This window comes from Amphiprion ocellaris, chromosome 10 (genome assembly GCF_022539595.1).
Source record: "Amphiprion ocellaris isolate individual 3 ecotype Okinawa chromosome 10, ASM2253959v1, whole genome shotgun sequence".
In the NCBI taxonomy this organism is placed as follows: Eukaryota; Metazoa; Chordata; class Actinopteri; family Pomacentridae; genus Amphiprion; species Amphiprion ocellaris.
This window is the reverse complement of record NC_072775.1, coordinates 8,724,817-8,742,173: the sequence shown is the minus strand read 5'-3', so window position 1 is coordinate 8,742,173 and position 17,357 is coordinate 8,724,817. Positions and strand designations below refer to the sequence as shown.

The 17,357-nt window shown below is 38.2% G+C and overlaps 1 protein-coding gene across 1 annotated transcript in view; it reads right to left on the bottom strand.

Annotated features, from left to right (window-relative positions):
- LOC111588111 (probable G-protein coupled receptor 158) overlaps positions 1–17,357 on the bottom strand; it is an 83,685-nt gene that overhangs the window by 19,711 nt on the left and 46,617 nt on the right. Inside the window, exons 5-7 of the mRNA XM_023298266.3 lie at positions 16,423–16,491; positions 5,350–5,459; positions 3,774–4,012 (exon numbers count right to left, since the gene is read on the bottom strand). Of these exons, the coding sequence (XP_023154034.2) occupies positions 3,774–4,012; positions 5,350–5,459; positions 16,423–16,491 (418 nt within the window). The remainder of the gene's footprint in view (positions 1–3,773; positions 4,013–5,349; positions 5,460–16,422; positions 16,492–17,357) is intronic.

The window sequence follows — 17,357 nt, the reverse complement described above, 5'->3', positions numbered from 1 at the left end:
TTACGACGTAACAACAAAATGTCGTATATTAAACTGAGGACCGACCCGTAATCAGTTCTGATGTAACGGCGAAATGACATAAGTGGAGGACGTCATAAACCGAGGACCTCCTGTAATGGGGAAAATGATAAATAAAAGCTGAATCAACTGCTATACCCATGCTCAATCTGCAGTTTCTGATCCTGAACACCACAGTATGGTTTGCATGCTTGGTAACCAAAACGCACCATTTGTTTACTATAATGTAAAACCAACAATTAATCTGAATGTAGTGCTTGAATGGTTTAAAATTTATTATTAAGCTTCAAATTGGGGCTGAGTGGAGCAACAACAGCAATAAAACACATTTAAAAAACCCTCACTATGCGATCAGTTTCATTGAATTTAAACTGTTCCAAACTACGCTACATCATTTTATTCTGTGATTGATTACGCTTCAGTTCAGACTGGATAAGCTCATCTGATGGAAACTCCCTGAAGGCATGCTTGTGGTAAATGGCTGCATAAATAAATGATGGACGTGGTGGTTCCTCTTCCCTTCTCGGCTGCTTTAAAGCTGTCGACGGCCCTGTAGTTACTGTTCAGAGGGTTCCCCATTATGTCCAATAGAGCGTCCCATTGTTAACACTCAGCACCATTCATTAAACTGCTTGTGCGGAAAAAGTTGAATAAAACTATGGACACTATCATCAAAATTCACAAATGCATCAATTTAACCTGAGAACAGAGGTTCTTTAAAGGGCAGGACACTGAATGAACAGAGCTATTACAGCATGATAATGTTATCTGGCACGAAGGCAGCAAATCTTTGAAGCATTTTATGTCTTGCTTAAAGAGGCGGCTCTATTTATTCTCCAACAGGAAGCACATCAAAACAGAGGAGTTTATCACATTCATACAAGATAAAGATTCCAATGACCTGTTTATGTCTGACTGACAAAAAACTGTTTTCTTTGTTTGTGTGCAATCCATTTCCTGTTGGTCGCATCGGCTCCTATAAGCTGCAGGACTGAGAGTGAGAAACAGTGCAGTTGAGCTATCGGAAAGTCAATTTGTAGAGGGCGAGAGCATGTTTTAGCCTTTCTGTGTCCACTTACTCCTGAGCTGCAGCCGTTTACCTTTTGACCAGGCTGGAGCCTCGGGGCTTTTAACCACTCGCACTGGAGCTGACATGCTGCCGTTTGTTTCACAAATGCCATCACTCTCAGCACAAAAGTTGCAAGGAAATGCTATCAATGGTATATTTCTACATTTCTCTGAGATTTCATACCCACTTTAGAAAGCAGGACTTCAGTGAATATGTGCCACACAAAAGAAAAGAAAGAAAGTGATGATGTGCTGAATGTTCCTTAAAAAGAGTGAGTGAACATCTTGTTTATGCTGATCTCCAGTAGTCTGGTTTCTCATGTTGCTGCAGTGAAAGTGGATTCCAGGGTTCGTCTCTGAGAGCAGCTATGGGTGCAACAGAGAAAACTTCTCACCACATTTTAAACCTGAAAATCTCAACCAGGAATTTTCAGCTTTACAGTTTAGCTTTCAAGGCGCCATGTGGAGTTTTCTTGTCAACAAAAAAATTTAGTTCTCACCCTAACACTGATATACCAGACATAAGAAAATACATTGTGGCTTTTCCTTTTCAGAAAACACCCACTAAGCAGATGCTCTGAATATCTGAAACTGTGCTTTGTTTACATCCATGTTTACCTGCTTCTACTGTCAGTCTTTGTCATATCTGTTGTCCCGCTACCACTGAGGTCTGAACTACGAAGCCGGATTTGGGGCTGGTGAGATAACTTCAGGTGTAACTCAGAGTCTTCAAGGTTATGACGGTGCTTAACTTCTTACTCAGCGGCATGACAACTTATGCAGAACACCAAATCTGCTACACAGCAAGTTTGAGATCAACTTGCATAAAAACCCAAACTATGGGTAGCAAGACAATCTATTTGGAAGGATAAAGTTTGTCGAAACTGTCCAAAGCCTTTTCTTTCCCTGATGTGTAGAGACATAAAAGATTCCCAGTAAAGGGAACGCCACTGTTTCTTGCTTTATTCATTCAGATTCAAAGCTGTTTTAATTGTTAAAGCACTAAAGCTTTGGACTTGTTTGAGTTATCATATTATTTGTTCTTTATTTGCTCCCTCAACCATTGAACACAGTTGGGTTTTCAGCTTGAAGAATGAGGCCAAGCTCTTACACAGCCCAAGAATACATCTGAAAAACACATTCATTTAACGGAATACACAATTGTAATCGTATTCAGATCTTTGCTACCCGTGCATTCATGATGGGGCAGTGTTTTTTCAGCTGTCTTTCCTGCTTTGGCTGCTGCAGCTGTGTTGCTTTTAGCCTGTATGATATTTTTTAAATTCCTCATGTTGGTTTGGGATAGTTTATTCTTCGTGTGAACAGCTGCAGACCTGTCCATGTTTATGACCGACTTTTAGTTTGCTTTTTATGTGAACAGGCTCCCATTTAGATTCAGAAAACCTGGGTTGACTTAATAGGTTGACAAGCAGCTTTGCGTTGCTGCTTTGCGTGACTGCAGTTGTTCGGATTGCTGGTGTGTTGAACCATGAACTGTGGTACAGAGAAAGACTAAAAACATTGCTAGGAATTTGTTTCATGTCACACACAAGTTGTAGGGAAGTCACAAAAACTCCACAGTGTAGTTGTAAATTACTATTTAATAAGTAAAAAGCCAAAGCTAAGTTTAGAAAATCTGCATTGCTGCACTTTAACCAACCACTTACTCATCTAACTCAACGTTTAAGGAGAAAAAGGTTTTAAACTAAACCTAATCTTGACTCTCATCTAAGCAGCCTAATATATATTCCATACATATATTTGATATTCTATACATCACGGACTTGTACTGAACATTTTTATATTCAATCCACCTGCACCTTAAATTACACCTCATATATACCTCAAATACTGTAATCCTGTTCCTTATTTAATCATAGTGCTAATTCATGTACAGTCACTTTGCACCTCTGAACCATTTTAGCACCTTACAGACAGCATTTGTTGTCAAAATTATATTTACAGACTAAAACAGACAGAAAAGAAAACATGGAATGCCTAAAAGCACTGTTTTTGGCAGTACAATGCTGTAGCTATTGATGTCAGAACTTAAGTGGCTGGTTATTATCAAGAAAACCATGGAAAATGTCTGGATATCAGCTCTTAAATTGAACTCTTATGAGCTATTTTTGTTGGTATCATTATGTTTGTACAAACAAATGTACATTTAGTTGTACCAGGCATTAAGATGAACAAGAATTTGAAGGAAACAAGAGGGGTCTAATATTTTTTTCGAAGACAGACAGACAGACAGACAGACAGACAGACAGACAGACAGACAGACAGACAGACAGACAGACAGATAGACAGATAGACAGATAGATAGATAGATAGATAGATACTGTATTGTATTGTATTGACAGCATGAGGAATGAAATACAGTACTCATGTCTCACCCTTAGCAAAACAGTAATAATACTCAAATAAATAAATAAGATAAATAATGGCCCAATGACCCAAAAAACAAACTAATTAATTATTATTTTGTCTATTACTATGGTACAGTTATCACTGCTGTTCTGTGTCCAACTGCTCTACAAGCCTTAAATTGAACCCAGGGGATAATGTTCCCCCCCCCCCCCAGTTAAGCGATAATTGGCATTTTTGCTCAATTCATATCACTTCTTATCCAGATTTTTTTCCCAAAGACATCACAACCCATCACGTAAGTACAGAAACACACTCACCAACTGCCATCATGTAGTCCCATCGGTCCAGCAGACACATGCTGAACTGCAGTCCCTCCGGAGTGAGGCCTGCGGCGATCAGGGCCCGACTCAGCTCCGGGTTCTGGCAGACGGCTGAGGTCCACGCCACCAGGAACCACAGCACCACCAACAGGATCACCGCCAGCAGCCTCAGGACCCTCCAGCTGGTCATGTAGGGCGTCCTCTGGGCCGTGCGGGACAGAAACACCTTCAACACCCTGTAGAGGGGGAAGCGACAGAAGAAGAAGCCTGAATACGAGAAGCTGCAGGATGGAACCATGATGAGCAGCGGAGGTGAGTAAGTGCTGTTCTCAGCGCCATTGACAACTCACGCCTCCGGCTGTTGCTCTTATTAACATGCCCACTTGAATTAAATGGAGGCGTGAGAAGCTGTGCTGTTATTTCAGTTCATTCAGGTTTGTTTTAGGCAGGATTTAAGGGTGCAGATTTAATATGTATTACAAAGGAAATATTGAAACTTTGCTGGATGATTGCGAAGTAACACTTCAGACAGAATGCATGTGGAGGTAGGTTATTTATAGGTTGCATAGTATTTACTGGGTCAATATATAATTGAGGGACTTTTGAAGTCCATAGGATACATCTTGCATACATACCCTAAAACCCTAAAAAAAAAAAAAAAAAATGTTTTTTTATGTTCATTATGATCATGTCTTTACAAAATCCAGAATGATTTATTACGGAAACAATCAATTATTAATAAAAAATTACTGGATATCACTAAAATGTCAACCAAATTTAATAACAACCACCTTCTAATTAGCTAAAAAATAATAATATGAGCTCATTCAAAATTGGCAAAAATGTCAACAATGATACCTGTCAACTATGTTACAAAAAGTCCTGCAATTATCTTTTGACCTTACTGACTGTTCTGTATTTGTGGAATTTAAAATGCAGCAGGAAGGAGCAGAGTGGGATAAATATAGCATGTAATTATAGAAAAACCACCATCAAGACATACAGAATAAACAGTCAGTTCTCCACTTATTGTGCTCATGTGCTGTGCTGACCAGAAAGTGACAGATCTATCCGCGATATATTCAGTGGTACTGGGCTGTAAGAGCTTGCCCCCGGGGCACACTTCCCACCCAGCGAGCTCAGATAGAGAAAAAAAAAAATCAAATTGGTAATTTTGCCAAGGGAACACTCTGGCCGGCCTTTGACCTCCTTCTCCAGTCTCGGCAACAACTCGTCTCGGAGCTGAAGAGCTGGAAGCCGGAGTGTGTTTGTGTGAACAGACACTTGAGCAGGCAGAGAGATCAGACCTGATGTGAAATTCAAATGTGCTTATTGGAAAGACTGCATGCATGTGACCGTGCAAACTGGGAGAGAGCTGAATTATTGAAACTCAGAAACTCATGGGTAAGTTAAGACGAGAGAAGAGGGGAGGCCTATTTTTAGCTTTTGCTTTCAGTATTTAGTATTAAAGTTGGGAATAATTCATAGGTAGGGGATAAAACATACAAGAAATGTCACCTCTCATGTGGTGATCAGACTCAGTTTTTATTCCAAAGCCTCTAGTTGTTTTTACCTGTACAGTTTGAGGACGACGGTCCCGTACATGATGGCGAAACCCAGCAGCCGAACCCACCTCAGGAGGATACATCTGAACACGCTGGGGTTGAAGAACAGGATCATCACCTACAGACAGCAAACAGCAGCGGCAGCGTTAGCTCACATCCACTCCCTCGCAGGCTGATTAAGCCGTGCTTCCTTTATGTTCCCGCAAAATGTGGGGAATCGCAACACGTCACATTGGTCTCATATCCACCAGCAATGAACATGAGGTGGGACTCCAGCATGTGAGAAGCAGAGCCGGAGGCAGATTTGGCCTCGCAGAAATCTCTTGCCTCCCACGGACATCTCTGAGCTGCATGTTGTTCATATGTCATCTGCCAGAACGCATTCGACGGGAGAGTTTGAAGGGTTAGTTTTTAAATGAGCGGCGGTGTTTAATAATCTAGTTTTCCGTGTCGGAGTGTGTGTAGCTGATATGTTAAACTGCGTGTTGATTTGTGTGTGAATTACACCACGGCTTTCAGGGGAGCTCAATTTTTTCACTTTTTATAGTCAGAAATGATGGATGGAACATTTATAAAGCACTTGATTTGTGTATATTTGACATAGAACTGTTCTTGTGAGCAAGAAAATAAATAATAGAAATAAGAAAACAGATTAAAAAAATACCCTACACAAGGTTAGGTTTATTCTTGTGTTGTGTTGTATGGTAAGGAAGTTAGTTTTTCTCTAAATTTTTGAGCTAAAATATGCAAAGATTATGACATTAGTGACGATAAAAGCAACATCCATGAATGTGCACCAACTACACTGCGCTTTAGTTTAACAATCTCTTTACGCCTCATATTTCTGACTTTATTATCTAATTTTAAAGAATGTTTTTTATCATTGTTGTTGCTCAGCCTTGTGCAACAGTCGCTTTGCATTTCACTTCTCATCCTGTATGAGCAGGTGGCAAATTAAAACTCCTGAATCTCTCTTGATTCTTCTCTCGGTATCTTTAATAAAGTTAATTAGTGATGAATTGGCTTCATGTAGGAATCATGCATCTGTTGTATTTTAAATTTACAAATAGTGATAGTGAAGATACAGAAAAATACAGTGTGTCCCAAATAAATTGACATCATTTGAGATATCAGAGTGACTACATGGTCAGGAGAAATGATACTTAATGGGATTTATTTTGGACATAAAATGTTTTATTCTACAAATTTCAAATGAAAAATTCTGGGGGATGGTAATTTGATGGCATTTTGTCCATGTATTTGGTAATTGCCATGTCCAAATCTGCTTTTCTGTTGGCACTTGTTTATGAAATTTTCTAACAAATCACATTGCGCATTCACATTTGACTGAGTTTGGGCGTACTTCAATACACAGAACGCCGTTTCTGTTGCAGTAAACGGCATGTCTACTCCTTTTTTGAGCAAAAAGAGCAAAAAAATTTTAAACAAATTATTAGGTGATGAAATGAAGTCAAATTTTCTTGGGACATACTGTAGAAATACATGGAAAAACTCAATAATTTAGAGTCCTCCCAGTATTTCACACGTTTTCAGGGGAGCTCATGTCTTATTAAGAGGAGTCAGGCTCCCCCCCCACGGCTAGTCTGCACCCTGTACAAAGATGTGTGTTTCTGCATCGTCCACGTTGTGATCGTTTTGCGTGTGGTTTGCAGCACAGCCAAGCATTTGCCGATGGCTCGCGAAATGTCAACCTATCATTTTCTGCCTGATGTGTTGGAGTTCATTCGTGCCTATTAATGCCGTAGACGAGGTCGCGACAGAGGCTGAAGTCTCACAAGGCAAAGCTGTAAAGATCACAGCTTCCATCTGCACTTCCATTACAGATGCATTTCATTTCATTAGTGTGCAGCTCAGCGGGATGCCACACGCCAAATCTCCACTGACCTGAGTCCTACATTCTGCTCTGAAGATGAAATAACTCTGTGCTCATTTCCACTGAGGCAAAGAAAACCTGTGTCACCCATTAAGTGGATACACACCCTCTGCACAGTTTCAGCATCACCCCTTCCTGAGCTGGACTCATCCTGCTGTTAAATGTGCTCTTGAGCGTTTTTGAAGACTGTGGCATTAAAACTGTTTGGCACAGATTGGAATGTTTGTTTTACAGAACAAGCAAATCAACGTGCAGGAGCTTGTCTTGTCAAAACAGCTAGTGCAATATGAAAAGTAACACTTTCAACAGCTATAAAGTACCTTTTAAAAAGAAAACTATTTACTGTTATTTTACAGAATGCACCGGTTTTGGTAAATTACAGATAATAACTCGTAAAATCACAGAAAAAAATAAATAATTTGTTAAGTTTAAAAAACAAGGTCAAAACAGGAAATACATCAAAATTCTTTTCACCCTGTTAAAATCTTTATTCATTCTTGTATAATGTTTTACCGTAAAATTATACTGTTTTTAAATTGTCAAAAATATGCTTATTATATTCAGATATTAGCAGTTTTTTAAATTGTGTATTTTAAAAATTGAAAAAGATAAATCACTTTTAAATGATAAATTAAAGATATGTCCTGCTCTGTTTAAATAAACATCATATCTTGTGAAATTATAGAAGAAACTATTAATGTACATGTTGAGCATAAAACAACAACAAAACAGGCCACAAATATAAATAATGTTTCCATCATAAATATTTATTTCTATAAATAGTAATTTGTTCTTTTACAACATGATAAAATTACACTGTTTTACTGTATTTAAATAAACTAAAAATAAAATTATTTTAATAATTATTAGTTATTTTCCCTCTTTCAGAGATTTTTGATTTTTATTTATTTTTTAAACATATTTTCAATGTCAAACAGTGTGGATTGCTTAAGCAAATACTTTGTATGACATTTTGTTCAACCATGTCAGAAGGTCAGTGTTCACCTGAGCAGCTGCACAGTTGATCTGAATGGTCACACTCAAAGGTGGGGTAAAAAGCCGACCTACCATTAGGAGGCAGTCATTTTCACATTTTCACACAATATTTCCAGAAGGAAATTCATAGGAAGGCACTCTTTTTAATAAAGTGAACACACAGAGATGTTCAGTCACCTGACACCAAGCAGTTGTTGAAGAAACTACCGGACCCTTAACTTACCTCAACTCATGTCAACTCAATTCAATTTATATCAACACATAACTACAATATGAATAAATCCATCAGTAACATCAGATCTGCGAACACCTGCCTAAATGTCAAGGAATGGATTTATATGTCTCAAGCCTTACACTAAAGATAAATAGAGGAAAATTCACCAACTACTTTTTCACATATTTTTCATAGACTGATTAGTCTTAACACTAAAACCTCCCGCATAATCTTGTCTTGGTCACCAAAACAGCTTTGACTCATCAAGGCCTGGACTCCACAAGACGTCTGAAGTTGCCCTGTGGTGTCAGGCACTAAGATGTCAGCAGAAAATTCTTCAAGTCTGTTTATTTTTATCCAATATTTGCCTGTTTTCTACCCATTATCCCTGTTCTCTCTCATCTTTATCCTAATCTGTAGATAAATCTATAAACAGTATTTTCCACAACTAAAGACTAATTAATAATTAAAATTAAAGTTATTTTTCAAAGAATATTACAGGAATAAATTCAGTTTAAAAAAAAACAACCAATCTTAAAGTTGTGGCTGATCGGGGTGTGCTTTTCTGTCGGTGTGTCTTCGCTCTTCTTATTTTATGTGTAAAATCTCTCTGATCTGGACAACACAAGGGGCAGATGAGACACTCTTCTGATCCATAATAGAGCATCACTGGAGGCAGTGTCCAGATGAAGGAGGCTGCTCGGGGACAGCAACACGGTAAAACAAAAATGCCTTTTGGATAGTTAGGAACTGATGGTCCGAGTTTACCAGACTTCACACTTATAGATCAAATACTGCATCACCATTAAAGATCCAGTGTAAATGCGTCCCAGAGGAGTGTGGTGAGCCATTTATCCCTGCTCTTGTATGTGATGCCTTGGCATTCAAGAGGCAGCAGCTATCCAGAGTAATTACGCTTAAGTAACAACAGCACCTGTGACCTGTTTTCCTCAGGAAAGAAGCACAAAATCTGTGGAAAAACTCAAATGAGAAACCAGTCAACCCCGAGGCTGCAACAGTCTGGCTGTGAGATGTGTTAAAAAGAAAGGGCAAACGAATGTGTAATTGGGAAAATGAATCACAATCTGTGCTACTTACAGAGATGCACAGATAAGACAACGGAACAAAGAGAGAATGGTGAAATGACAGAAAATATAAAAGCTGACAATACCACAGCTATTAAGGTGTTACGGGTAACAATGTGTCTAAAAATGACCCACAGCAAACGTCACAAGAACACAAGGGGTGAATTAATCTACAGCTTGTTAATTTCTATGATTTTGCCATTTTTGTTGCATAATCTAATACAGCGTTGCATCAAGACAAGGTATATTTCACCCACTATGCTAGAATGTGGTTCAGTGTGCTGTTAAAGTGTCATGACATCTCTATTTCCTGCCCTCAGTCTTCTGTCCACTCTCCTCTCAGCTGTGGGATCCAGACATTTCTCTCACCTCCTGATTAAGAATGTGACACACACAGTCAAAGCACAGCGGTAACAGTTTCCTCCTATCCGCAATCCTCATCACCGCCTCGCCGAGCCAAACGTCTGCTATTGGTATGCTGGTCATGAGACAGCGGAGAGTCCAGACCATTTTATGCCCAAGAACACAAATTATAGCTGTTCTCGTTTAAAGCTGCAGCCCAGGATCTGATAGTTGGCAAGTAGAAGACAGACAGGTATGTATTAAAAAAAAAGACTGACATTTTTTGCTGCCGCCAACTAATTCCTCTATAAACAAAGACTATTTTTCAAAATTGGAGCAATTCAGAAGACAGCCGTAGCTAGACTCGCTACTTTCATGAGGTGCTTCACTGAAAAAGCACTTATTTTTTAAATTGAACAATCAGTGATGGAAAGTGACAAGCAAAAGTACTTAAGTAGTCTACATTTTGATTCGAACACAACATGAATGAGTAGTTAAGAAAAGATAAGACTTAATTGATCCCCGCAGTTAAATTCACAAGTAACCAAGCAGTATATGAAGCCATAAAATACCCAGACCTTTACCAGCTGGAACGTTACAGTGATGGACACATTAAAGTATCAATAATTACAATAAAACAATGTAAAATATAATTAATTTTTTAACTGGACACTATCAAAGAAGTGACAATAACCTCAATCACTGGCACAGGAGGTCCTCGGTTTACGACGTTCTGGACTTGCGTCGTTTCGCCGTTACGTCAGAACTGATTACGGGTCAGTCTTCGGTTTAATGTACGGTTTTTGTCATTACATCGGAATTGGTTCAGTGGAACTAGTTGGTGAGCAGATGAGCGGATGAAAATGTAGTCATGCGATGGGCGGAGTGGATGAATACTGTATGTACAGTAGTCACGTGGCGATATAAGATGGCTTTGTTTACTTTTGCCGCCACATTGGATTATGCTACATTCGCTAACTTCATTATGGCTCCCAAGCATAAGTCAGACTTACAGTTTACATTTTTGCCGGTGTTTTCCTACCGAGTTGTGTTTCAGTGTGAGTTAATGACTGTTTGTCGTTGGTTTACATGTTCACCAGAGTTCCGACTTACAGCGAAAATCACACCGTAGGAACTGAACTCCAACTAAGTCGAGGACCCCCTGTATGTGCTTTATTGTGCTTTATTGTGTATTTTCATCTGAATGAGACGATAATTTACAAAGGAGATCTGAAACAAGTGATTGAGATCATAAACTCATTAGGAAAATGTTTACTGAGGAAACATATCCAGAGGGAAGTAGGAGAAGTTTCTCACAGACTTGCATTCGACAGAGGTGGCCCCCTGCTGGCTGCTAGAAATAATGCAGATTTAAGTCACTTCTGCATTGGCTTCACTTTTAAATAAGCTGAATTCTGATTTCACTCATGTTGTGTCTTTCAGTACACTCTAAAAAGTATTTCAGGGGAGATTTTTTCCACCTCTTCATTAAATGCATGCATACATAGGAAACAAATCAAAGTGATTTAGATAAACCTTTAAAATTGTAAACATTATTTTTGATAGGATGGTTAGACTTGATAATGTTGGTAATTGCATCAATCTAATATTCTTTCTAATTTAAAGTTAAATTTCTGTGGTAGTTGTTTTAAAATCCAAATTTAAGTTGAGGTAATTTAATGAACTTGACAGGATTTCAACTTCTCTCCCCACCTTAAGATGCCTGGACAATTTCAGATAAGATTGATAATTATACAAACCTTTGATTCCCCTAACTAATATAGTTTGTTGGCAGAATGCAATTTCATGAGAAGTCATAATTCAAAAAGACTGACACAAACTATTGTTCATTTTATCTTGAGTGCAAACATTATTTTTCAGTGTCTAAATAAAAACACCTGGGTCAATATATAATTGCGAGACTTTTTGTAGCATAGTTGACAGGTATCATAGTTGACATTTTTGCTGTTTTCAGGCCTAAAATCAACATGGCCACCTATAACCAAACACCACATGGCATTTTTACAGAAAGATTCTTCTAAATATTATATATACAATTGAGTAAAACTGAAATTGAAAGTTATTTATAAAGATACTGTAGTAAACCTGTTGACATGCGAAAAATCCACACGACTCACACACTACTTTATATTAAATAACTCAGAAAGCCTTGTAGTCTTGCCTTCTTCTTTTTCAGGAGGAAATGACATCATGTGGAGCAGGTCATGTGATCTGGAATTAACACACTTCCTTGAGAGGTGTTTTTGTAATAGGGAACTTAGTTGAAAGTGATTTCTTGGACACAGATACAATTTGTTATTTTCCATCTAAAATCTGATATATTGCCAAAAAAGAAATATCTGTCATGATTATCTCAACTCAATAAAAAGAACACAATCAAAACAATTTTTGAATAAGCTCATTTTATTATTGTTTAGCTAATTAGAAGGTGGTTGTTATTAAATTTGGATGGTTATTTAGTTGACATTTTAGTGATATCCAGTCATTTTTTATTAATAAGTGATTGTTTCCATAATAAATAATTATGGAATTTACAAAGACATGATCATAATGAACATAAAAAACATTATTTTTTTTACTTTTAATAAAAATGAATCCAAGATATATCCCATGGACTTCAAAAGTCCCTCAATTATATATTGATTCACTATATGGACATGTTAATGTAAAAAAAAAATAATTTCTTTGGATGAGGTCTTTAACTATTTACCAGGACATTTATTTTTCTCTTTGTCTTCCTGTTGTCCTGCCTTGCAGTCATGCTAACCTGCCTTTATGATGTGCATTATCCCTGGCACCTTCATCTCTTTGCCTCCTGAGCAAACCTCCAGTCTTCCAGCCTTCTGGTCTCCACGACAGACCAAAACAATAAATCACCACTGCAAACAAGAGGTAGAAGTAGGTCATATTGCTTCTTACACCCACATGCTGTGCATAAATGCACAAATGCACACGATCACAAGAAAATCTGAAGCTCTAAAGCCACCTGAACACGCTCACGATCCATCCTGCACTCTGCCTACACACACAAACAGGGGCAAAAAGCGTCACACCCTTTCTGCAGTACTACAAAGTCGCAGGGGACTGCAATAAAAAGCCACATTTTTATATCATCCAGAAAAGAAGGTGGCCCTCCCGGTTTGCGTCCAACCTCCCATGCCTCCTCCATCAATTAATCAGCAGAAGTATTTTTAAAACAAGTTGTGCTAGAACTTGATGGACTGTTTAAAAATGCATTGAGCACCAGAGCAGAGCAGCTGCAGCTGAGGAGGCTTGTGGTGGCAGCAAAGAAAAAAAAAAACCTGCATCGGCAACAACGTTAAGGCTGCAAGAGAGCAGCAGACAGACACAAAGGTGAGACAGAGAGAGAACATGCAGTGGAGGAAATGAAAGGAAAACACGAGGACAGGAAAAAGCGAAGTGAAGACAGGAGGAGACCCTTGAGTGTATCCAAGTGTGTGTGAGCGTAACAGAGTGACAGGATATTTTGGGGGAGCTATTTTTGAGACTGGAGATATCTTTGGGGTAAAGTGGGGAGAGAGTGGATGCAAAACCAAGCAAGGTGTGGTCACATAACATCTACGATAGCAGCAGCTCTGTTTGCTCCATTCTGGTGCAGATAGCTTGCTTACGGTAACACTCCAGTAACTTCAGAACAAGAACAAAACCTTTATCCCGTGAATCAGCCGAGCGCTCTGAAGCTCTTCTCAACAGACTTTAGTTGGTTTTTTTTTTTCTGCCTGAGAATGGCGAACTTCCAGCCATCAGGCTTTGTGTTTGAGCAGAGCAGTGGCTCACTGTTGGCAGCCTGTACAAGTATTTGAAGGGAGTGAATTCCCCGGCTGCATCAGATCTCGCGGTTACATGGTGCACAGGTTTCTTCCATCTGTTTCCCTTCTAAAGATGGGCTTCTGACGCGGGACTCCAGGTGCACTGTGGGCTGTGTGCACAAGAGTAAATACACACATATACAATGCAAATTGGCAGCCGCCCACATGGAGCCGCTCACACACACATCGACGACACAAAGGCTGGCAAAGCTACGCACAGGATGAGACACACTCATACGGTATGTGTGCACCAACTGTGATGTCCAGCACTGTTGTTGCTCAGACAATGATCAAGTGTAGTACTACAACAGCATCGAGACGAACAAGCACATTATTTACATAGTAATTTACTCCATAATGAGCAGCAATCCATTTAACAAAACAACTCTGACTACATTTTAAAGAAGAAAGTGTGTCACTTTTTAGTGAGTTATATCAAACTATAAAGCTTTACCTCTCCTCCTTCCCCATTTTAAAGATTCTCATAACATCAAACCTTGGTTTTCATATTATTTAGGGTCTTTAATTTGTCTGCATTACCCGTTTAATTGTCAAGAGGTCAATATACTCCATTAGCAGTGCTTCTTGGATGGTCAAATCACTTTCACTTCTGTCAGAATGTTTCTGTAGCTTTCTGAAATCAACAATCCAACATTCACACCTACTTCATTCCTGGGTTTGAATATTTAGCTCTTTTTTTCATGTGTTACACAACTATTTCTGGCTTTCTTGTGTCAGCAGCTGAGTGGACCATTTGAATGTTTTCCAGAAGAGAATGATGAAAATGTGTTCTGGTACCTGCATGTTTCAGTGATTTCATGTCTCCTCCGTGTTTATGGCGACGGTGTTTTTGCTGCTGTTTTGGCTGTTTGGATCACGTATATAATAAGTACCTAGATGTAATCCAGTGTTTCTGGATTAGTAAAAAAAAAAAAAAAAATATTACTGATACACAATATTGATTCTTTGTGGAAGTCTGATGTGATAGTCCTTTTAAAATTATTTGGGTTGACTGCTGCTGGTACATAGGCTTTAAAAGGCTTTAAAATGAACACTGACAGAGAGACACTGCCTGTCACAGTAAAAAATATTGCGATTTTATCTGAAAATGTTCCATAATAGAAATACAAAACAAATACTGTGTGTTTTACATGTAACTTTAAGTAGTTTTAATATTTAGCACAGTGATTGTGTACCTGTAAAGCATTGTACTTGAGGTTTCTATCTGCCAGTGGCCCTTCAAAATAAGAGTAGGTGCAATAATATGTTCATCCCACTACAGTAGAGACTTGATGTACTTTGCAATTAGCTGGAAAAAACGTGAATAGATTGGTACTGGCAATCACCCAAAATGAGTTCAGCATACCACGAATATCTTGCATCCCAAATTAACATATCATGCTTTCTCCTGTTGTCATGGCTCCCTGGCGGCTGCCATATTTATTTTTAGGTAACATTTTTCAACTTTAGCCTGACAGACTTTATCTGCTTTTAAATGTTAATTTGGGTCGATGCCAGGAATTCATTCCAGTAATTCATTTTAAAACCCTCATTGACTGATACCAATGATGTCTTAATAACAATCCATAAAAGTTAAATTAACCCTCCAAACCACAAAACCCCCTGGGGGTTTAAAGGGCGTGCTACCTTTAAAAAGTTGGAGCCAGAAACTGTGAAAAGAGAAAGAATTCAGATTTTCAACTCTCAGATTGTTGCTGAACTACTCATCTGTGACATGCCATTAAGTCAGAAACTTGACCAACTTTAAGCATAAAATCGTGATATTTCATCAAAATCACTTTATTTTATAATTATCATGCAAAAAAATTGCCAAGAATGAAGTATTTGCAGTAACCAAATTTAAAAAATCAACTGTTCCCAAGAAACATGACAAAAACAATCACTGACTTATCAGCTGAACTGGGCTGAACTGCAGGCTGTGTTTACACAGAGCAGACAGAAGACAAGTGCATAATGAAACCAATTAAAAATGTAAGTGATAAAATGTCTACAATATTTAGAGGCCACATTTTTCCCAGTATTGGTAGCACATGGGGGAACTTTTTTTTAAAAAGTGTTTTTTCAGTTTTTGTGAAATAAATAATTATAGAAACTCTTCTTTCTTTTTTGATTGTTTTATAATTCATAGCATAATACTGCACAATTTTATACTGAACAGAAGATATTTCTGAGTTCTCTCTACTTCTAGCCATTGTTGTGCTGTTTCTATAGAGTCGAAGATTGTTATATCGAAAAAAGAGCCCACAGTGAGTGAAAAAACACACAGAAACTGGGGGTTATGTTATTTCTTTTTCAAACCTAATTTGTCCTATTGATACTTCAGATTGAAACCACTCTAGTGGCAGAATATGTGGAGATTTTTTTGTGAACCATTTAGAAGAAAATGTGATGTATTTGTTTCCCTTTAGTTTATATTTTAAATTAATTAGTCATGCCACACTTCTTAATAAAGCAATGTGAGTTTGTCTGGCTGCTCTGTTAACAGATATGCTGGTTTCTCTCCTCTTTCTGACAAAAAAGCTGCTTTCTGTGGAAAAATGGTCTCCAGAACACTCAGACTTGTAATATTAAACCACCAGAAACTACAATCGAAACATTAAAAAAAAGCAAAAACTGAACTGATAGCAGACCGATGAGAAAATCGTGGGAACCGGATAAAATCAAGATGAGAGACTTACTGGGAAGTAGAGCAGTAACGCCCCAAACAAGATGGCTTCCAGCAGAATGAGTCCAGATGTACGGATGCTCTGTTAACGAGGAAAGAGACACAGAAAACTCATCAATCAATGATAGGGCGAGGGTGATTATTTATGGATTGCTACGCTGAAGGAGACTGAAAAATTATCTGTCTGGTGTTGTCAGACACATCTGAGATGGTGATTTAACATAGCAGCTGCACAGATAGAAGCAATGATGAGACTAAAATTAATCCCACGTAAGCATCTGTAACGTTCCTGCTGCTTGAATGCGTATCAATGTTTCCCTTAATGCTTGAACTTTTCAACTACATGTGCTTTGTCATCTGGAGTCATCACAGTTTACTGCTCTGTTGCTGTAAAGCCGACCTCAGACTATGATGAGCTGAATCTGCAACATAAAGCTGCAGACGAATGATAACTCATCGCCTCCTTCAAAGCAAACCAACACAAAGAAGAGTTCAATATATGGATATTTCTAATGTTTTGCTTCTCTCCGAAACAATGAGTGACAACAGAACTTTTCTGGGTTGCATTTAATTACCCACATTACCACATAGAAGATTTTTTTATGTCTTTGATGTAAATCCGATGGCCTCCAGGGATATTTCTTGTGAATTGAGGAAATGTGGGAGATTCTGAGGCAACAACACAAATGTCTATAAATAGCTCACGAGGAAAGATTTTGCTCAACTTTGCCCGAGGACTGGTTGTAATTATTCTACTCTGCATGGATCTCATGTTTATTCGAGGACTATAATATGCAAGAACTTTGCTGTAAATCTGTACAGAAACCTAATGAAGGGATGAAGTTTTATATATATGTTTATATGAAAATGTAGCTACAAATACAGTACTATGATAGCATGTAGTTAATTTAGTATGAAATGCTTTCAAATTTAAAATAATGACAGGAA